The sequence below is a fragment of the Onychomys torridus genome, chromosome 22 (genome assembly GCF_903995425.1).
Source record: "Onychomys torridus chromosome 22, mOncTor1.1, whole genome shotgun sequence".
Classification (NCBI taxonomy): Eukaryota; Metazoa; Chordata; class Mammalia; order Rodentia; family Cricetidae; genus Onychomys; species Onychomys torridus.
This window is the reverse complement of record NC_050464.1, coordinates 7,221,528-7,243,707: the sequence shown is the minus strand read 5'-3', so window position 1 is coordinate 7,243,707 and position 22,180 is coordinate 7,221,528. Positions and strand designations below refer to the sequence as shown.

The following is a 22,180-nucleotide window of genomic DNA, read 5'->3' as shown; positions in this document are numbered from 1 at the left end:
TCTGCTTTGCTGGTGGGATCCCAGAGGGCATCTCAGAGGCTAAGTCTACTCTCTGGGTTCTCAAGTGCCACGGATTGGCCTGGGACTGCCCTCTGTGGAGGCTGGCAGTGGTGAAGGTCACCTGTCAGCCAGCTGTGGGACAGCATCCTGGGCACTGGGAAAGCTAGCCAGATGGGATCAGGAGAGGTAGACCCAGAGGGTGTTGGGAGCTAATCTTGCCAGCCTCAGGTGCTCAGAGACACCCTCACCTTGGAAGCAGCCTCCGCCATAGCCGCCTGTGTATACCCACGCTGTGTGGTCATAGCCAATGCCCCACACCACACCTCGGCTGTTGGCTTCTATGATCCGCAAGTGGCCTCCCATCTGCCGCCAGAACCTGCAGGGGTGGTAAGAGCCCCTCAGCCCAGTTATCCAACAGACCCCACTTAGCCAAATACTACAAGTCTGAGACTTCCATGCCAGTACAACAGACCACCCACTTGGCTCCTGTTGGAGTTAACCAATTCGAGAGTGGTATACAAGAGGCAGGGTGTCCCTAAGATCTTGTCCCCCATTACCCTTTGGCCACAATGACTATGGAACAGGACTCAGAAGTCTAATCCACAATGCTCCCCTCTCAGAGCCTGGAAGTGGAGTCAGGTTGGTCACAGTGTGCTAGGTGCATCCAGGCTTAAATGTCATGGCAGAGAGCAGGGAACGTGCCATTTAATCCTTTGTGTAAGGTACAGTGTGGCCAGCTGGCTCCCAAGCCATCCCAGGGCGGCTACCCAGAGACAGCCAACTCTGAAGTAGGAAGGTGGGTTGGTTTTCTGTAGGCTCTGCCTCTGCCACCAGGATGAGTGCCCTGGCTACCCATGGGAAATTTCAGTATATGATTCCTGGGCTGGACTGTGGTCATTGCTAAGGGAGTCTAGGGCTTCTCTGGCAGTCCTCAACCATCCTCTTCTTCCCCAGAGCCCTGCTCCTACCTGTCCCTTGAGACCCTCTTGTATCATGTCTCATGGATCCCAGGCTGTCCTCAAACTCACTATGCAGCCAAGGATAACCTTGAACTTCTGATCCTCCTGCTTCCACCTCCTTTAGTGGGACTAAAGGCATGTGCCATGATACTCAGTTTATGGGGTACTGAGAATTGAACCTAGGCAAATACTCTAGCAACTGAAATAATCAATGTCCTACCCCCTCCATGGCTTTAAATGCCCCAACAGAGAAATCCCTGCTCTAGGATCCCCCATAGCTAAAGGCAATGAGAACCCATCCCCACTCTCCTAAGAGCTTCTCTACCCCACTCCTAAACTTCCACCCTTAAGACACATTCCAAGCTTCTTTCTCCCTCTCCTCTCTGCTTCCAGGGAGCCCACACCACAGGGTCTCAGCAGAACTGGAAGGGACTGAGCTATCAGGTGAGAGAGATGTGGGTTCTTTACTTTTTCCCTGGAAGCCCCTTGGGGTGGGACTAGATCACGTTTACCACACTCCAAGTACCCTAAGCTACACCACATTCCAAGTACTCCAGGCTACTCCAGAGCTACTCAGTGGGCACCAATGGCCTCTGAGATCAACCTTGAACAGGCCCAGTGGATCTCAGGGTGCAGGAAAACAGCTAACCACTTTTCTGGCTGGTCAGTGAAAAGCTGCAGTAGCGGGTTCAGGTCCCCCTAGGGGGGCCTTTTCTAGAAACACAAACTCTGGAGCCTCAGGGTGGGTGGGTGGCGGTGTGAGGGGCCAGGTACCAGGTCCATTTAGGGCACAACCCACTCACATCTGGTCGCAGGGTAGCAGGTGCTCACGGGCTTCCAGGTCTGGGCTGGGCTCACTCACAAAGATGTCACCCTTGCAGGTGACAGACCAGATGGCCTGTGGGGACGGGCGTCCATGGACTTTCCGGCTCTCACAACAGGACAGGCTGAGCAGGGCGAGCTGGCGTGGGTACACAGCTGGTTATTGCCAGGCAGGCTGAGGCCTGAGTGGTCAGTTCTCACTAAGCCCTTTTGGACCCCTGAACACTATACTCACCCAGTCATTCATGTCTTGCTCTGTGGCAGCAGCCAGGCGCACAGGCCACCTCTGTCGAGTCCTCTCGGGGGTGTAGAGGGCAAAGGAGTGTTTGGCTTCATTAAGCACTGGGACCAGCACGGTCACCTCATTCAGGAACACGTGTAGGTACTGTTTGGGTGGGGGTGCACAGTGAGCCTGTCACCTTATGCAAGGACCCTCATCTAGACCTCATTCTTGGGCCTCATGACCCAATTGCTAGTGCTGAAGCTATACTTGAGGAACAAATGCTTTTGGGCCGAGACTGTGGCTCAGTTCATTGAGTGCTTGTCTAGCATGCACCAAGTTCAATCCCCCAGCACCGCATAGACCAGACATGGTGCGGCATGAGAGCCTGTTTCCCACATGCTCCTCCTAAAAAAAAAAAAAAAAAAAAAAAAAAAAAAAACGCCTTTATGTTGACTGCCTGGCACATGTGAGACCAGGAGTCATCTTCCCTGCCAAGCATGATTCAAACTTGTGACCCCAGCACCTGGGAGGGTGACATAAAGGATGGTAAGTTCAAAGCCATCCTAGGCTACGTGGTGAGTTCCAGGACAAGCTAGTTAACTTAGTGAGGCTCTGTCTCAAAATAAAAAGGACTTGGAAAATATACAGTGATATTTGGATTAAAAAAAAAAATCAGCTATTGTCAGAGGGGTGCTGGTTTGGTGAGGCCGCAGCACAGGCCCACATGTGCCCACACTGGGCTTTGACGATGAGGACAGCTCTGGAGTGAGCACCCCAAGGGCCTACTTCATGTGGCCCTCTCAGGGAGACCATCCCTTGACGGCCCTCCTCCTCTGACAAGGGCTTCCCACCCTGTACCTTCTTTTCCTCATGGACCATGTAATAGATGAAGAGGATGCTGTCTCGAGCTCCGTCATGTCCTGTGAACTGCTCCAGGGCCACACGGACGTCCACCCATTTGTGGGGCTTCCAGTCACACCACCACTGCAGGGCCCCAGTCTTCACCCACACCGACTGTGGCACAGACAACCCAGAGCAGTTAGGAGAGGTCCCAGAGTCTCACAACTGTTCTAGCCCTCGGCCTCTCCTTTTCCTGGTCTCTCCCAGCTGTTTCTCGCTTCCACTGTCAGTGCCACAATTGGATACTAGGTGGCGCCAGATACACAGCTGGCTCATCAGTTTCTGTGGCCACATCCTTAGCCCATGTTCTGGACAGGGAAACTGAGGCTCAAGGAAGAGGTCATCACACCTGGCCAACATCCGAGAGGGAGTCAGTCCTGGAAATCAAGGTCTCAGGCTATCTAGGTGCACAGGCCCACAAGCTTCCGGGCCAGCCTAGGCCAAGATTTCTTGTGTTCTATTTAATTTCTCTTTCCCTGGCCTGACTATGACATCCAAGGTTGGGTCTCTGCCTTCAGGGGTATGAGGTATGCCAAGGAGGGTGTTCCTGGGGAGGGCAGTGACTGTCTACAACTCCATCCTGACTCAATTCATCAAAATACCACACCTGGTAGTTTACGTTCCTGTAAGGGGACAGACAAGGTGACATGGTAGGTCTTTCTCCCTGTCCACCGCCCTTTGAGGACACTGGCTTCCCAGGGCCCACAGGGTATCCTGAAGGCAGTGGGGCCCCAAGAAAAGTCCTTCAGGATAGATGAATAAACCACCAACTCTATTCCTTATCTGGGTATGTGGGACAACACCATGTATCAGGGTTGGCATACAGCAAAGAAGCAATCACTAAGCAAGCAGGAGCTGGTGTGGTGGTGAGTGCCTGTGACCCCAGCACTCGGGAAGTGGAGGCAGCTGGATGACCAAGGTGACATTAGCCTGGGCTACAGAATGTGTTCCAGGCAAGCGTGGGGGCACAGTGAGACCCTATCTCCAAACAAACACACAGAGCGCGGCAGAGCCAGCCTACCTGCTCCACGGCCTGCTCATAGTGTCTGAAGCTCTCCAGCTCCCGCTTGGTCCTTTCCGTGAGCTGCTGAAAGATCTGTTTCCTCCAGGCAGCGGTCTGGGCAGGTGTGATGGACAGGGACAGCGTCTGTACTGATGGGGTCTGGCCTGCAAGAGGCCAGAGTCTCAGGCCAGGTGCCATCCTGCCTGCAGCTGGACAAGTGGCTAGTATGGCTCCCTACACCCCATTCCTGTGATGATCTGACAGGATCTAGACCCAGGGAAGAAGGGCCTAGACAGGTTAACTGAGATGGGCGGACCCACCTTGAATGTGGGGCAGCACCATCCCATGAGCTGGGGCCCTAGCCTGAATAAAAAGGAAAACAGCATCTATCCCTGTTTCTTGACTGTGGATACAGTGTGGCTCCCTCCACCGTGATGGACTGTATCCTTGAACCATGAGCCAAAATTAGCCTTCCTCCTAAACCCTCCTTGGCAGGGTCTTTGTTGCAGCTACAATAGTCCCCAAATCAGCCTTTAATTTTTTCCTTCCTTCTCTTTGTGTGCTGATGGTGGGGCATCTTTTCTTAATCATTTCTCCACCTTATTTTTTTTTTTGAGACAGGATTTCTCACTACTTTAGTTGCCTGGCCAGTGAGCCCCCAGCACTGTGGTTAATGGCATATACTGCCATGCTCAATTCGTACATGGGCTCTAGGGATCTGAACTCAGGTCCCCATGCTTGCACGGCAAGCATTTTACCCAAGGAGACACCTCCCCAGCTCCAATGTGTTCTTGCTAGAAAGTACCATCTTACAAACTGCCCTGTGAGCCTTCCTCCCTGGAGCCTCAGAAGGCTGGACTGACCCAAGGTCTTGGCTAAGGCTGTTGAGCACAGAGCCGTCAGGCAGGGCGGCAAGGTGTCTGGTCCTCAGGCTAACCTATATCCCATGCACCCACAGACACTCACGGGGATGCTTTGGATACACCAGTCCCATGAGCTCCCTCACCTGGCTGGACAGTGAACCACTTGAGCACAGAGCCTGCCTCCACTGCACACCCTCCTCCAGACACCCAGGCCCACAGAGGATGGTCATCTGCCCCGTAGGGCTCCTCCATGCCCAGTGCGAAGAGCCCCAGGGAGGAAAGGCCCGTAGTCTCAGGAAAGCCTGCAGCTGGCTGGTTAGACACCCTCTTGGGCTCCTTTAGGTCAATGTTGGTCCAGGGCAGCTCGGCTGGTGTGGAGGCTGGGTCATGGCATTCATCGACGCTAGAGGCCTCAGGAGCCTTTCCTCTGCCTTTGGCCAGGCAGGCGTTCTCCATGCTTTGCTCGGTGTCCTTACTGGTCTCAGGGCCCTTGGACAAGCTCTCTTTAAGGGTCCTGGAATTGTCCAAAGATTCTTTGGGGAGAGGTTGTTCAGGGCCCTGTCTCTTGACTTCTGAGGTGGCATCAGTATCACTGGGTGCAGACTCCGAACCACTGGCCCTCACCTCATCACCAAAGAAGCAGCCAGCACTGGGGACAAAATAGCACAGACTCACTTTCTGGTGGAAGACATGTTTTGCCACTGTAACTAACTGTGTGCATTCAGCCAAGTCACAAGCTCACGAGCTCCTGTCTGCTGCTCCTGTCCAGCACACACGGACTCTGCTCCCCAGGGACTGAGGATCCTATCACACCCCAAAGGGTTGAGGGGTGTACATTTGTTGTCATTCTTAGATGGGCTGGGGAAATAACTCAGTTGGTAAGGCAGTTGCCTGGAATGGGCGAAGCCTTGAGTTTGGTCCTCTGTACCCCACAAAACTGGGTGCACGCCTGTCATCCCAGTTTGGGGGAGGTAGAGGCAGGAGGACCAGGAGTTCAAGGGTCATCCTCCATGACACAGACAGGCTATATTCCATGTTGCCTGGAACTCACTCTGTAGCTACCCCTGAATTTATAGCAATCCCACCACACTCAACTGGAGTACCGAGACAGGGTCTCATGTATTCTGGGCTGGTCTCAAACTTATTCTATAACACGGATGACCTTAAACTCCTGATTCTCCTGCCTCTACCTTCCAAATGCTAGGATTACAGTGTATCACCATACCTACTTCATGTGGTGTTGAGGATGTACCCCAGAATTTCGTGCATGATGGACAAGCAGTGCTCCAACTGAGCAACATCACCAGCTCTCTGGTGTCTTTCTGATTAGGGGAAAGTACACTGAGGGCTTTTTCTTCTTCTTCTGTTTTTTGTTGGTGGTATTATTATTATTATTATTATTATTATTATTATTATTAAAGTGAGGATTAAATCCAGGGCTAGTGAAGTGGTTTAACAAAGAGCTATCTTCTTTCTATCTATCTAACTATCTATCTATCTATCTATCTATCTATCTATCTATCTATCCATCCATCCATCCATCCATCCATCCATCCATCCATCCATCCATCTATTTATTTTGGCTTTTTGAGTCAGGGTTTCTCTGTGTAGCTCTGGCTGTCCTGGAACTCGCTCTGTAGACCAGGCTGGCCTCAAACTCAGAGATCCACCTGCCTCTACCTCCTGAGTGCTGGAACCACCATCACCCAGCTGTACTTTTGTATTTTAAGATGACCTCACTAAATTACCTTTGTAGGTAATCTTGAACTCCCTCTGTAGTCAGTCCAGGCAGACCTTGAACTTGTGATCCTTCTGTCTTAGCCTCTGAGTGATGGGATTACAAGGCATGTGCTGCTACCATGCCCAACTAAAGTTGACCTTTATTGTTGCTGCTGTTTTGAAACAGGGTGTTAGCATCATACTCACTATGTAGCCAAGGATGACTTGACTTTGACCCTCCAGTCTCCACATCCCCAAGCACTGGGACGGCAGGTGTGTACTACCATCCCTGGGTGACACTGACTACTTTAGAGCATGCAATCCAGTAGCATTTTGCCCACTTAAAAATTCATGCAACTGTTACTATTACCCAGTGTCTTGGTTAGCTTCGACTGTCAACTTGACAAGCTCAGAATCAGCCATTTGGGAGGTGACTCTCAACTGAGAATTGCCTAGATCGTCCTGGCCTATGGGCAAGTCTGTGGGGGAGTCTTGATTATTAATTGATGTAGAGGGAACAGCCCATTGTGGGCAGCACCGTTCCCTGGGCAAGTGGTCCTGAGCTATAGAAGGAAGCTAGATAGGCTTGAGCCTGTGGGTGAGCCAGTAAGCAGCGTTCCTGCATAGCTCAGGTTGTAATTCCTCATTCAGCTGTAACTTCTTTAGTCAGAGGTAATGCTCAATGTGGACCAGCAAGCAGGCCTGCCTTCAAGTTCCTGTCTTGATTCCCTCAATGATGGACTATGGCTTGCAACTGAAATAAACTCTTTCCTCCACTAAATTGCTTCTGGTAAGAGCATTTTATCATAGCAATCAAGATATGATTAGGATGCCTAGCTACAGAATTTTTTCTTTTGTCTTTTCGTTTTTGTTGGAACAAAGTCTCACTGTGCAGCTCAGGATAGTCTAGAACTCGCAATCCTCTGATAGAGACTGATTTTCTGCAAGGTCATTGGCTTTGCCTCATGAGGCCACAGACAGTCTGTCCCACCCAACTCCTCTGTGCCCTGCTGCCTGGTGTCACCTGAGGAGACTGGATGAGCTGCCAGAGTGTGACCGGTCACTTTCTCGGCCCACAATGATGGCCTTCCATGTCTTCCCGCTGAGCTCACTGGGGGTGACGCCCTGTCGGAAGTACACAGCTCGGTCCTCACAGCTGATACCCCAGACCTGGAACAGACAGGGGTGCTGCTGAGAGGCAGCCGGGCACACACCTGGAGCTCCTACCCCTCTGTCAGGGGCTGGGGAAGAGTGGGGGTCCAGGAGTGCTCAGCAGGGCTGCAGGATAGGTACACAAATGCAGACAGGAGTCCCCTTATCGTGACATGGGGGCATGTGTGAGTGTGTTTGTCAGGCCTAGGAATATCTGATGGGGGTGCCAGATGATGGCAGAAACCCAGAAATCCAGGCAGGAAAAGGCTGGCAGGGCTGGGGAAGGGAGAGGTTACAGCAAATCCAGAGAATCAGAAGCCTGACTCTGGGTCTCCAAAACTTCAGGCTGAGGCTATGGGATGACAAGGTCCAGGGTAGACAGGGCTGACAGACACTGTGCTGGGATACTTGACCACTTGGTGCTTTTGCCTTAATTTTAAAAAAAATCAAAAAACTAATTATGTGTGTGTGTGTGTGTGTGTGTGTATGTGTATGTGTGTGTGTGTGTGTGTGTGTGTGTGTGTAGGTATGTGCATGTGAATGCAGGGGCCCATGGAGGCCTTGAACTTCTGATCCTCCTGCCTCCACCTCCCCATGCTGGGACTGCAGGCATGCACAACACTGGTTTTATGTGGCACTAGGGATCTAACCCAAGAATTATTTATTTATAAGTATGTCTGTCCCTGAACGAGGTTATGTGCACCACAGGTGTGCAGGTGCCTGCAAAGGCCAGAAGAATGTGTTAGATCCCCAGGAACCGCAGTTATAGACAGCTGTGAGCTGTCCGATGTGGTGCGGGGACTGAACAGGGTCCTCTGTAATAGTAAGCACTTTTAACCACTGAGCCACCTCTCCAGCCCCTCATTATCTTTATAAAAATTATTTTTTAGATGGGTATTGGTGGTGCACACCTTTAAACCCCACACTCAGGAGGCAGAGGCAGGTGGATCTATGAGTTAGAGGCCAGCCTGGGCTACAGAGTGATTTCCAGGACAGCCAGGGCTATACAGAGAAACACTGTCTCGAAAAACAAAAACAAAACAAAATAAAAACCCCATTATTTTATGTGTCTAATGTTTTGTCTGAATATATGTCTGTGCACCACAAATGTGTCTGGTGCCTGCAGAGGCCAGAAGTGGTAGTTGGGTCCCCTAGAACTGGAGTTACAGACAGGTGTGAGCCACATGGTGCTGGGAATCAAACCTGGGTCCACTACAAGAGCAGCCAGTGATCTTCACCACTGAGCCACCTCTCCAGCCCCAAACCGCACTCTTTTTTAGGAGGAAGGAAACATTGTCCTACTGTAAAGATGACATCCATGAGAAGAACATGGCATCACAGAGTCAGAGAAAGAACACAGTTCTCTTATTTAGCAGCGCCTCCTGCCCAAGCCTCTCAATGCCACCTTCTTCTAGCTAGGATGCATGCCCCACCCTTCCTCACCAGCAGACTGCTCTGCAGGGTCCTAAGTGAAATGACCTTGAGCCAAATGGAGATGCCAGGACTCTAGACTCCCCCTACCCAGTGCACCCTCAGCCTCCTCACTGTGCCCATCTGGAATCCCTGCCAGGGGAGAAGGGACAACAGGGTGGCAGGTAGTTAAGTTGTATTGGGATGAACCATATGCATATCTACCTGGTCATTCAGCCCCACATTCACCATGGTCATTTCTCCAACCATCTCGACCCAGCTGGTGCCACAGGGATTGTGAGAGTTGACACCCCTTCGGAACCACACCTGGAAAATCAGAAAGAAGCATTCATTCCTGGAGATCTTTGGAGACAGAGGGCTGTGTGTGTGTGTGTGTGTGTGTGTGTGTGTGCGCCATCTGGACATCCGTCTATCTGTGTGCTTGAGCATACAGATATGCGTGTAGGGCAGAGGACAACCTCATCCGTCATTCCACAAGTGCCATCCACCTTTTTTTTTTTGGGGGGGACGACGACAGGGTCTCTCACCAGCCTAAACCTTGCCCAGTAAGCTTGGCGGTCTGGCCTGGAAGCTCCAGGGACCTCTCTGTCCCTAACTCCCAGCACTGGGAGTACAAGCAAACACCAGCATGCCCAGCACTCTTATACTGGGTCTAGGGCTGAAAGTCAGGTCCTCATGATAGCAAGGCAAGTGTTTTACCAACTGAGCCACCTCCAAATCTGAGGGGAGCTTTTCACTGTATTTTTACTTATGTATTTGGGTAGGCAGAGAGGGCATGTGAAGATCAGAGGACAATTGTGGGGGTTGGTTCTCTCCTTCCACCACGTATGTCCTGGGACTTGAACTCAGGTTGTCAGGCTTAGTGGCAGGCACCTTTACCCCTGAATCACCTCACTGGCTCATTCCCGAAAATCTTTTAAGGTACTGGGTTGGCAGGAACAGCCCCTACATATAGTCAGAATGAATTCATGATGTACAAGGTCCTAGCTTCCTTCTCCACAACAGACAGGGAGATCATAGATGGACAGACAGATTTCACAAAAGCATCTAAAACTGGCTAACTTGACTGGACCTGCCTCTGATGAGATACAGAGGCAGAGGGAGAGAAGAGAAGCATTTAAATGGCCAAGGTTACTGGCATACTGGCTTCCCACTGTCTGAAATGGTCGGCCTATGAAATAATAAACATGGTTGTTCAGTGTTTTAGTCCAGGGATATGAGTGAGGGTACCACAAGCCAGAGATGGGTGATCATTTCAACAACAGAAAAAGCTCGTAGCAGGGGTTGGGGATGTGGCTCAGCTGGTAGAGGAGCTGCTTGGCATGCATGAAGTCCAGGGTATGGTCCCTAGTACTGTGTCAGCCAGGTATGATGGTAAACGTCTGTAATCTGAGCAGGAGGGTCGGAAGCTCAAGGCCAGCCTCTGCTACCTACTATGCTTAGTATACCATCTCAAAAAGAAAAGAAAAACTCTCAGGATTTATACTAAAGGGTTTAGATGGCGCTCACAGGAACAGAAACCCTTGGTATTAAATGGCACCATTACCCACCCCAGCTCCAGCTCCCAGCTCTTACTTTGCGGTCCTTTGTGATGGCCCAGACCACACTGACTCCCGCGGAGACGTGCATGATACCATTGTCAGACCCAGGAGGCTCCACTATGGACCAGGAACTTCCTGCCAGTCCCCAAAGAAACCCCAGGCAGCCTCCATCAGCTAAGATTCAGGACAGGAAGTAGCTCGCTTCCTGTTATAGGGCTGGCTACCTTTTGGGTTATTCCTGCAGATTCCTTCTCTGACCAGGGCTTGCCCCTCCCAGAGGGTGGCCCATATGAGGTCATGAGGCCCACAGCTGATCTGGACCACCTCCCCTGGGGTATCCACAAGAGACCAGGAGGAGCCTTCTGGGTTGGGGTGGCTGACATCCTCTCGATACCACACCTGGGAGGAGAGAAGCAAATATGGCATTCACATCATCAAATCTGTCTACCTGCAGAGGCCACATATGACACACTCATATACCTTCACTCTGTAGACCTCCCTTCACATACACACCTCGGTGAGAAAGTGCAAAGCCTGCATTTTGGAGGGTCTAGAGAGACAGACCTATTCTCTGCAGCTGCCTGTGAGAACAACTACAAGCAGACTCCAATGTCAGCATGGAGTGCTCAGCAGCTCCCAGGCAGTCCATTAAACCTGTGCCCCCTAGTGGTGATGTGCTCCCAGGACACCTGTCACAGGGGAAGGCAGGCAGGGTCGTGGTGGTTTAAGCAGGGGAAACCCAATGTCTAAAACGTCTGCTTCTTTTTACTCTTTAATCTAAACAATGAAATTCCTCTTTCCCATATCTTTGCCAAGGATTTTTGTCCATTAATTTCTTGATGATAGCTATTCTGACTCCGGTGAGATGATATCTCAAAAGTAGTTGTGTCTGTTTGTGTGTGTGTGTGTGTTGCATGCACACGCATATGTGCATGTGTGCATGTTCATATTTGTGCATGGTCATGTATGCATAGGGCCTGTAGAATAGGACTTGCAGCTGCGATTGACAGCCCACACCTATGCAAATGATTCAGGTCAGGTAAGGGAGGTAGGGAAGGATGGCTCCGCAGAACCACCTTCAGACTCGGGACCCTGACTTCTCCGGTCTTGCCAACCCACCCTTATGACAACTGCTGGACCAGCTCTGGGAAGCCTCTCTTTTGCTACCAAGTAGGCAGCTTCAGGGAACAAGTCCCTCCCTTCTGGAGCACAGGGTCCTGGGGCCACCTCTCGTGGCGCACAGGAGTGGTGCTGGGTGACACTGGCTCATAGCTGACACTCAGGGAACACAAACACAGGTGTGCAGCCCCTACTCTTCCTTCTCTCTGCATCCAGATGGGATGTCTTGAGCTGGTGCTCCCACTCTGCTCGGCCCCTCTCCATCACCCTTCAGAAAGGCTCAGAGGAAATGACTGTGGTTTACCTAAACCTGAGAGAGCATGACCCCAGCCAAAGGTAAGCCTGCTAAAAATAACCTGCATTGGCTGTTCCAAAGACAGGGGAGACTTGTGGTTAATGTGGTTAATGCAGGAGTTACTGAATATTCATAAAATAAGATCTAAAACCACAAGGAAGGCATCAGACCCCCATGCTTGGGACTATCTGTGTTTCTGTTGCCATCCAGGTTTTGTGTTTTTCACAAACTCTCTGAAAAAAGCTTTCTCTCTAAATATGCATCTATCTATCACTACCACCTACCCATCCACCCATCCATCCATCTACTCATCTATACACCCCCTCACCATCCATCTCTACACCTACCATCCATCTACCCACCATCAATCTACTTCCTACCCACATATTATGAATCCAACCACCCACCCATCAACCACTTGACCCACTCCTCATCCACCTAATCACTTCCCATCCATTCACACACCCATCATCCATTCAACCATCCACCCAACCATCTACTCACTCACCCACCATCCATTTGTCCAACCAATGACCTATCCATCTCCCTGTCATCTACCCACCCACGCACCTACCCACCCAGGAGTCTTTTTATCATCTATCCCATCTACTTACCATACATCACCCATCCATCCATATACTCACCATCATCCATCTAGCCACACACCATCAGTCTCTCCACACATCAGCCATCCACCCACCCACACATCCACAATGCTCCTGGAGACTGGAGGAAGGAGCTGGCAGGGAGCCCAGAATCTGTCCCAAGGAGACAGAATTGCTTACATCTGAGTCTGAAGTGGGCTAGGATGAGGGACAGATCCCAAGGCTTCCAGGGTATCGTGGAGTCTGGTAACTTTTCTGCCTGCCCAGAAGTCCCAGTTTCAGGGACAGGAGGCAAATAGCTCTCTTCCTCCACCTTGGGTAACTCCTATACCACTCCAGCCTGCAGCTGGCCTCCTTTGCCATGTCAAACCTTGGGCACTGTGGTAGTGGGACTTACCTTTCCCTGCAGGGACACAGCCCACACTGACAGGCGGCCCACAGGTTCCTCTGTGATCTCCCACCCTCCCACAGACAGGTCGTTGAAGGGGTCAGGGAGTTCCTTAGGGTCATCCTTTGAGGGGATCTGAAACAAAGGGGTGAGAAGCAGTGGCTGTCACCACCCATGACCCGCACTGTGTCACCTTCCCCTGCCAGCCTCTCCTCCAGTCCTTCCACCCTCCCTGTGATGCCACAGGAACGCAGGCCTGTGGACCTGGTCATGGACACCCTCTGTTCTGTCCCCTTTCTAAGATGCCAGACCTGAGCCACTGCTTTGGAGTTGGGTCATGGGAACAACGCTAGTGCTTTGGTGGGGGAGGGGAAGCCTAAGAAAGGACAAGTTTTGTGTTGACTTTGGCCCCTATGTGGCCATCTCCCAAATGAGGGGACTTGTAAGGCTACAGCAAACAAATCAAAGGCCAGGTCCTAGGGGGGCATGGTGTCCCCTTCTCCTCCAGTGTGGGGAAGAAGATGCCTATCCTTGTGACCCTCCTATCGGGGACCCCCCCACCCCGCACTCTTGCCCCATTTAGGCACAAAGACCTTGGCCCAGGTGTCCCGGGATTTGTATCTCCTATACCGGATCCACTTTCGCCTCCGCACGCATGAATTCCACTTCTTGTCTCTAGTGTAGGAGGCGGGGAAGTCCATAGCATACGTCCACCCCTGAAATACCAAGGTTGGAGCCTTATCTGGCTTGGCGGGGGAGGGCATGGAATCTGAAGAGATGGAAGGTGGAGGAATAAAGGGAGGGGAGGAGGGAACAGGGGATCCAATCCCAGAGCAAGCAGACGTTGGACACCAGCAGGGAGGGTGGTACTGGGGGACAAGCTGAGCCCAATGGGCATCCATGGAGGGTACTGAGTTCACCTACCCCTTTCTCGGTGGGCTCCCCTCCAAAGTTCTCATCCACGTACCAGTCTGATTCCCATTCCCAGTGTGGCGAGGGCAGGGCTACCCCATCCAGCGGCCGATGCTGGATCCCACTCACGTCACTCCACGACCAGCGGTCACTTGGCAGGAGCTTCTCACAGAAGCCTCCCATGGGGTTCCAACGCTGAGGCCAGGAGATAGAGGTGTTCTCAGGGATGAGCTGGATGGGAGCGGACCACCTGAGCAACCACACACACACCCAGCACTACCTGATTCTCATAGGTCTCCTCTCGGTGGCGGATGGGCACATCGCTGGAGCACACGTACAAGTAGACCTGGTTATCGCAAGCGATGCCCCAGCAGCACTGAGTGGCTGCGCTGACCCGCTTGAACTCCATCTGGACATCCTTGCAAAGCTCCCAGTACTGGCCAGCCGTGGACAAAGTACACACTCTCCCGAAGAGGTCCACAGCCCACAGCAGAGAGGTGGGCATGGCCACAGTGCTGTGGCAAAGACAGGGACAAGAGAAAAGGTATCAGGATCATGGCTCCTGGACTAGGGACATCATGGGAACCTTGTGTGGTGGCTGCTTCATCCCATACAGGTCCCAAGAGACAAGCAAGCAGTCACCATAGCAACTGGAAACAAAGTAAGTCTTTCAGTATAAACTTCTTTCTTTGCCTCTTTAAATTTGAGACAGGGTCTCATGTGCCCCAGGGCTGGTCTTAAATTTTCTCTGTAGCTAGGATGATCTTGACTTCTGATCCTCCTGCCACTACTTCCCAAGTGCTGAGGTTACAGGCGTGCACCACCACACCCAGTTTATGTGGTGCTGCCTAGCATGCACAAAGTGCTGGGTTTCATCTCCAGCATCCCAGAGACTAGGTGTGGTGGCTCATGTCTGTAATCCCAACACTCAGAAAGGGAGAGCTGAAGGCCAGCCTTGGCTACGTGAGAATCCGTCGAGAGAGTCTAGCCTGGGAATTGGAAGTACTGGGAAGATAGGTAAGTTTATTTAGGGACCTCGAGGCTGTGCCAGGCTGCTCTACTCTTGGTGCCTGCCACAGGCACGGGGGCGCTCCAGAAGGCTCCGTCAGTGTGATGAGGACTGGAGATGGAACAATCTGAAAACAGGAGCATCTGTCTCAGGCAAAATTGGCTCTTTTGGAACCCAGTGAGCCTGAGAGTCACAAAGGAGAATGCAGGCTTCCAGGGATATGCAACAGGAAGCCAGAGGCAGGCAAGGACAATGTTTGAGAAACATCCATGACCTGAATGAAACAGATTCCAGGAGGGAGACTGACAACCAGAATGCAGTGATTTGGGGGGGTGGAGTGTTCCCACAGAACCAATGATCTCTTCAACACAGGGGCTCTCTTCCTCTCTAGCAAACACACACACACACACACACACACACACACACACACACATACACACACACACGTGGGTGGGGTGGGAATCAGGATACTAGCTTTCTGAGTTCATCTGAAAAGTGTCTTTGTTTAGAGACCTTAGTTGTGGCCCCAGTGGCACCAACTTCCTTCCTTCCTCTGGGCCAGGCTTGAAGTCCCTCTACCTGCTTCACACAGACTATTGAGAGTTGTCAGAATCCAGAGCACCAGAGTTAGGGGCCTGGCTCTATTACTTCTTTTCTTTATTATTTTGTTTGCTTGTTTTTATTTTGCTTTGAGATAGGGTCTTCCATAGCTCAGACTCACTGTAAACCAAAGGATGATTTTGAATTCCTAACTCCACCTCCCGAATGATGGGCTTACAGGTGTGCGCTCCCACAAGTGCCTTCTGACATCACCAAAGCTAACTATCCTCTCTGTACCTTGAGTACATGTAATAACATGTGACACTCAGAAAGGAAGATGACCTACTTCCTAAGAACTAAATGAGGTAACATAGACACAGAACTGACGATAAACTGTTCAGTGTCCAGTATGACCTCTGTGACTGTCACTGATGTCACTTTATCACTGGATACACAACCATTACACGCTCACCTCAGCTTTTGTTTATACGTTTGAGTCAAGGTCTCACTATATAGTCCAGGCTGTCCTGAACCCCACAATCTTTCTGTCTCAGTCTCCCTAGTGCTGGGATTACAGGTGTTTGCTGTCTTACCAAGCTCTGGTCTCTTGAGGAGAAAAATCAAGCCAGAGGGGGCAACATGGCTCAGTAGGTAAAGGCCATTTGCTACACAAGGCTGGCGATGTGAGTTTAACCTCCAAAACCACAAAAGGGTAGAAGTAGAGAACCACTAGACAAAGCTGCCCTCTGACTACTAGTATGTACACACACACACAATAGTAACAAATAAATTTAAAAAGTAAGTTTTAAAAAAGGAAATAAAACTCAAGCCAGCCAAGGTGGTACATTCCTGTAGTTCCAGCAGCACGTGAGAGGCAGGATGAGGAGTTCAAGGCCAGCCTAGGCTACATTGTAAGATTCTGTCTCAATCCCCTCCTCCAAAAGCAATTCACAGGCAGGCAGAGGCAGGCAGATCTCTGTGAGGTCGAGGCTAACCTAGTCTACAGAGCGAGATCCAGAACAGACTCCAAAGCTATACAGAGAAACCCTGTCTCGAAAAACCAAAACCAATTCACAATTCAATGTATAAACAACCCATTAAGTCAAGCTGGGCCTAAAGGCTGAGCTCAAAAAGTAAAGATGTATTTGAAACATTTTCCTTCAGATAAATGACTAAGCAGTAATTTTCTTTCAGACATAGTTGAACCTTCTGAGCAGCTAATGGAAGAATACTCTGCTGCAGAAACAGGACGGAGCGGGGGCTGTATTTACCCTCTCCCTTCCAAGTGGGGACCTGGGCACCAGTCACATCTGAGCTAATGGCCATCCAGGGCAAACATCCTTGACCAATTACAGCTCCTTTGTGCCTCCACAGGATGGAAGCTGGTCACATGCCTCTTCCTGTGAGATCACCATGCAACCTGGCTTGGGTCACTGGGTCACAGGACTCTTGAAGTGGGTGTATGGAGGTCTTGTGATTCTGGGATCCTGAGATATCATTGTTTTTGCAGAAGCGAAGGGATAGAGGGCACATCTCTCATGGAAGCAACCTCTACTTCACCACAAACCTCTAACAACAAATGTAACTTGGTCCTTCAGTCATTTGGTTAAACACACTCAGCACCACAAGTCATCTGTCTTTCTGGGTCAGTTTATCCACAGATCCCTTCAGAGACCGAAAAGATAGCCTGGTGTGGTGGCACATGTCTGCTGCACTCTATGCACCTGGAAGGCAGGATTGCTCTGAGTCTAGGCTAGTCTGGCCTAAATAGGGAGCCCTATGTCTCAAAAACAAAGACAAGAGGACTGGGAAGATGGCTTAGTTGATAAAGTGCCTTGTAAGGAGGAGGACCTGAGTTAAACTCATGTTAAAAAAGAAAAAAACAAAACAGAACAGAACAAAAAAAGGAAAAAAAAGTGTGCCCTGGAGGTGAGGGGAGAGGTGTGGTCAGCCAGGTGGCTGATTGGATAAAGATACTTTCTTTCAAGCTAGACAACCTAAGTTTGGCCCCTGGAACTCCCATGGTGGAAGGAGAGAACCCACACCTGCAAGTTGTCTTCTGATCTCCACACGTGAGCCATGGGAAACTCAGCGCGTGCGCGCGCGCGCACACACACAATAAATAAATGTAAAATAAAAACGTTTAAGTGAGGCATAATGGCACTTGTTTATAATCCCAGAGCTGGAGAGGTGGATCCTTGGGGCTTCCCGGCCCTTCAGCCTAGCCAATTCAGTGGCCCCAGGCTAGTGATAAATCCTGTTTTAAAAAGAAAAACCAAGGTAGTGCAGGTTGACCTCTGGCCTCCACATCCACGTGTGCATCTATCTGTACAGAGGGGAGAGAGAGAGAGAGAGAGAGAGAGAGAGAGAGAGAGAGAGAGAGAGAACACGAACGAACCCAGGGCAAGTAGGGTATAGATGTCCTAGAAGCCACACCACTGCACAAGGAAGCATCCACATGTTTACTTCTCCCGAATCTCTCTTAGGACTTCCTCTTTTTCTTATTACACCCCCCACTCCTATCTGCTGTGCACTGGCTATTAAAGTTGTTCCTGGCTCCAAGTGCAGGAACTACTCCAAAGCGACATGAGGGTTAAAAGAGAAGACAGGAAATAGCAGAGCTTGTATGGGAGTAGGGGCCCTTCCTGAAGAATAAACAGAGTCCGCCCAGCCCCAGCCGGCAGGAGGCATCCTGGCTTTCATCCAGTTCCTGCACTTGGCCGACAGGTGGGTCCCCTGCACTGCCATCAGGAGCATATGTGGGAGCTGTAGGGCCCTGACCATCTGCCTACACTAATCCCAGGGCAAGGAGATTTGTTCCCAACAACGTCAAGGGAGAAGACTACGGACAGGCCCCTGGACGCTCCATTTCTCTAAATCATTCCGGCTTCAGCGATCGGCTTCTTCAAATCACTGCGGTCCTAAGGCTGCAGTGGGGGCGTGCTGTGAACCTGGTCCCTGGACTGGCATTTGGGGGTTCGAGGTAGGGGTGGGGGCGGTGCCTTGCAGGTGTGCAGCAGAGAACACAGGTACAGTCCCTCTCCCTCTGTCGACCGTCCCAGAAAACGCAGTCAATGGAGGAGGGGGAGCGGGAAACCGGAGGCACCTCGGCTCTGAGCCTCCCCAACCTCCCCGGATAGGAGTCCCCATGGGCCCGTCACCGATGCTATGGGGACACCACGCTGCACTTACCTGGGCCCACGCCCGGCGGGGCGGGTTCCTAGTGGATGCTCCTGAACTCCTAGTCTAAAGCTACGGCCGGGCCCTCCCCCGGCCTCAGGCGAGAGGGCAGGCCGGAAGCAATGGTCAGCTCAGCACTGATTGGTCAGACTCACAGTGACGCAATTGCCTGGGAGCTCTCGATTGACTGCTGCACTCGGAGGCGAGCCCACCAGCGCTGGGTCGGCGCACATGCGCACTCCTGAGGTCGCGTTTGGTGCCGCGGGCTGGCTGAGTCCTGCGTGTGAGGAGACTAGGCGCCAATTGCTGCATCCTCTCCTTTCAAGACCTGGCTTCCGGAGCGGAGCAGGCCGGTGTAGACGCGAGACCCTCAGGCGAGGAGGGGCCGGCTGGGAGCATGTTGAAACGCAGAATGTATGGTGACCTAAGGACAGGCGGGCGTGTCGGGGGCGCGCCTGGCCTGGGACCCACAGAGGAGGACGTGCGACTGGTTGAATTCCTTGGAACTAGAAAGTAGCCCTGAGCACAGACGTTAATCTTTTTGGGAGGACTCCTGGAAACGAGACTTTTGAGACTGTACCGTGGCGTCAGGGTATTTATTGCTCCGTCACTTGGGGTTGCTGTTGATAACCTAGATCGATGGAGCATAATATTAATGTCGATGTGTGAATGTTCCTTGGATGTACAAGGATGTTGCAAGAATTCCTTCCCTGGAGAAATGAAAAAAAAAAAAAAAATCTTTCTGCTCCGCGTAAGGTCCCAATGACAGATCAAACTGATTGCACTAAAGTTCATCGGACTTACAGTACATGGGTGAGGAGTTGCCTACAAGAGTGTGAGTGACCCTGAAGTTGGGCCCCTGAAAGTCCCCACCCGTCATAGCTGATGGCTTCCGAATAGTCTGTGGAAGCACCTCCTAAGAGCCCATGCAATTGGGGCAGAATGGCGTATAAATGGCTGGGGGAAGCAACTGGAGCTCAGGTCCAGTGACCTTCCAGTCCCTCTGAGGGAACGTCAGCAGTCTGGCCTCCGAGGACCTCATTCTACAGCACACTTTGACCTACACCATAATCCAAAAGAGCTGAGAACCTCAGCCCTTTACTTTCATTCATTTTTTTGAGTTTATGGCCTGATATAGCAGGTTTTGCTCGGCCACATGCTTCTTCCATGGTGTGCTGCCTAGCTAGGGACCTAAAAGCATCGTAGTGAGCCATAGACTCACAAAATTGTGAGGCAAAATAAACATTTATGTATTTATTTTTGAGACAAGAGTTTTGGTATGTAGCCCAGGTTACCTTGAACCCATGGTCATCTTACCTCCTGAGTGCTAGGATTACAGGTGTGCACCATTGCACCCAGCAGCCTTTGCTCTGCATTAGTTATCTCAGGTGTTTGCTGCAGCAATGGGAGGCTGACTGCACACCTCCTCCTTTCTTGGTTCTTTCAAAAACGTTTATGTGGGGGTTGGGGATTTAGTTCAGTGGTAGAGCGCTTGCCTAGCAAGTGCAAGGCCTGGGGTTCAATCCTCAGCTCAAAAAAAAAAAAAATGTTTATGTGTATGAGGGTTTTCTCTGCATTAAGTAAGGTATGTGCACCATGGGCACGCAGTGCCTGAAGAGGTTTTTTTTGTTTTTGTTTTTTTAAAGGCATTGGATCCCTGGGATCCAACCCCTGGAGTTGTGAGCCTCTGTGTGGTTGCTGGGAACCGAACCCAGGTCCTCTGCAAGAGCAACAAGTGCTTTTAACCACGAAGCCTTCTCTCCAGCCCCCTGTCTTGACTCCAGTCCGTTTCTGAGGAAGCAGATTCCTGTGCAGGCAGCCCCAGACAACTTCAGGGGAAGGAAAAGCAGAGGCTCCTTGTGAATACTGTGAGATTGGCATTGGTGGGTTCAGCGTGGAGATATGGGGAGAACTCTTTCAAAATATAAGGTCTCAGGGAGGCAAAGGGGGTGGTTCCTCTGAGATGAGGATGCTGCCTGCTGCACCACACAAGCATTAGCAGGAAGACCTGGGTTCTGCTGTCTGTGACACTTGTGGTCTTCTTTGTCCCCAGTTTGCTCATGATGAGATCACCAAGGACCCTGGCATCTCTTGTGATGTTTGGGCCCACGCCCTCCACTCCGTGCTCTTTCGAATTTTGTAGAGTTGGTTTTATTTTGTTGTCAGGACTCTGTTTTTTAGTCTTCATCAGAAAGGATCATCGTCATTTCCAATTTTGTATTTTTTAATTAGTTTTTTGGTTTTGGTTTTGGTTTTTTGGTTTTTTGAGACAGGGTTTCTCTGTAGCTTTGGAGCCTGTCCCGGACTAGCTCTGTAGACCAGGCTGGCCTCGAACTCACAGAGATCCACCTGCCTCTGCCTCCCGGGTGCTAGGATTACAGGCGTGCGCCACCACCACCCGGCTTAATTAGTTTTTTTTTTTTTTTTATCTAATTTTGTTCATATGTGAGAGTTTGTGCAAATGGGGGGGGGGCGGGGTGTACACCCGTATACAGCTCACACAGACCTGAAAAGGGCATCAGGTGTCCTCTGCTGTCACTTTCTGCCTGTTCTTCTAAGGCAAGGGCCTTGCCTGCACCTGGGACTGCCTCACTGTCTCAGGCTAGAAGCCAGCAAGCCCCAGGGATCCTCTTGTCTCTGCTCACCGTGGGTTGGAGTAAAAGGCATTGCAGAGACACCTGGCTCCTGGCTCGTTCAGTGCACATTGGAACTGAATTCTGGTCCTCATGGTTGCAGAGCACTCTCTCCAGCGCCTGGTTGGTGGTAGGGTACTTCCCCTCCTTACAACATTTATTTATTTTGTGTGCGTATGTCTGTGTACACATGCACATGTGCCACAGCACAGCTGTGGTAGTCAGAGCACAACTTAGGAACTGCTTCTCTTCCTTCCACCGTGTGGGTCCCACATGGAATTGAAGTCCAGTTGTTAGTGAGTTCCTTTACCCTCTGAGCCATCTCACTGGGTTGCCCAAACTGGGATGGAACTCACTATGTAGCTCAGGTTCGCCTTGAACTTTTTGGAGTGGGGTGGTTTCAAGACAGGGTTTCTCTGTAGCTTTGGAGCCTGTCCTGGAACTCGCTTTGTAGACCAGACTGGCCTCGAACTCACAGAGATACCTACCTCTGCCTCCCGAGTGCTGGGATTACAGGCGTGTGCCACCACTGCCTGGCTTTCGCCTTGAATTTTTAAGCCGCCTGCCTCAGCCTTATGAGTGCTGAGATTACAGGCTGAACCACCTGACAGATTATAGCTGACACCTGACGTTCTGCTATATTTTGACGTTATTATTGTGTGTGTACATGATATTCCACAGTACTTGTGTAGAGTTCAGAGAATAACTGTAGAACGGCTCTCTCCCTCTACCTTTACGTGATCCCCTTTTCTGGGGATCAGACTCCGGTCACCAGGCTTGCCCAGCAAGTGTCCTTAGCTACTGACAAACCATCTGTGTTCTTTTAACTTCCTTCATACTTTGTCCCTCTGCATCCAAATCTTGCCGATTCTCTCCTCGGCCAAAT

General features: G+C 51.0%; 1 protein-coding gene across 1 annotated transcript in view; it reads right to left on the bottom strand.

The window, feature by feature from the left end:
- Tecpr1 (tectonin beta-propeller repeat containing 1) overlaps positions 1–18,805 on the bottom strand; it is a 28,767-nt gene extending 9,962 nt beyond the window's left edge. The window contains exons 1-15 of the mRNA XM_036171887.1: positions 18,674–18,805; positions 14,213–14,447; positions 13,945–14,127; positions 13,614–13,736; positions 13,030–13,155; positions 10,838–11,012; positions 10,648–10,748; positions 9,277–9,378; positions 7,514–7,659; positions 4,914–5,419; positions 3,926–4,071; positions 2,863–3,018; positions 2,017–2,166; positions 1,763–1,920; positions 249–376 (exon numbers count right to left, since the gene is read on the bottom strand). Of these exons, the coding sequence (XP_036027780.1) occupies positions 249–376; positions 1,763–1,920; positions 2,017–2,166; positions 2,863–3,018; positions 3,926–4,071; positions 4,914–5,419; positions 7,514–7,659; positions 9,277–9,378; positions 10,648–10,748; positions 10,838–11,012; positions 13,030–13,155; positions 13,614–13,736; positions 13,945–14,127; positions 14,213–14,437 (2,425 nt within the window). The 5' untranslated portion in view covers positions 14,438–14,447; positions 18,674–18,805. The remainder of the gene's footprint in view (positions 1–248; positions 377–1,762; positions 1,921–2,016; positions 2,167–2,862; positions 3,019–3,925; positions 4,072–4,913; positions 5,420–7,513; positions 7,660–9,276; positions 9,379–10,647; positions 10,749–10,837; positions 11,013–13,029; positions 13,156–13,613; positions 13,737–13,944; positions 14,128–14,212; positions 14,448–18,673) is intronic.
- Positions 18,806–22,180: the final 3,375 nt, after the last annotated feature.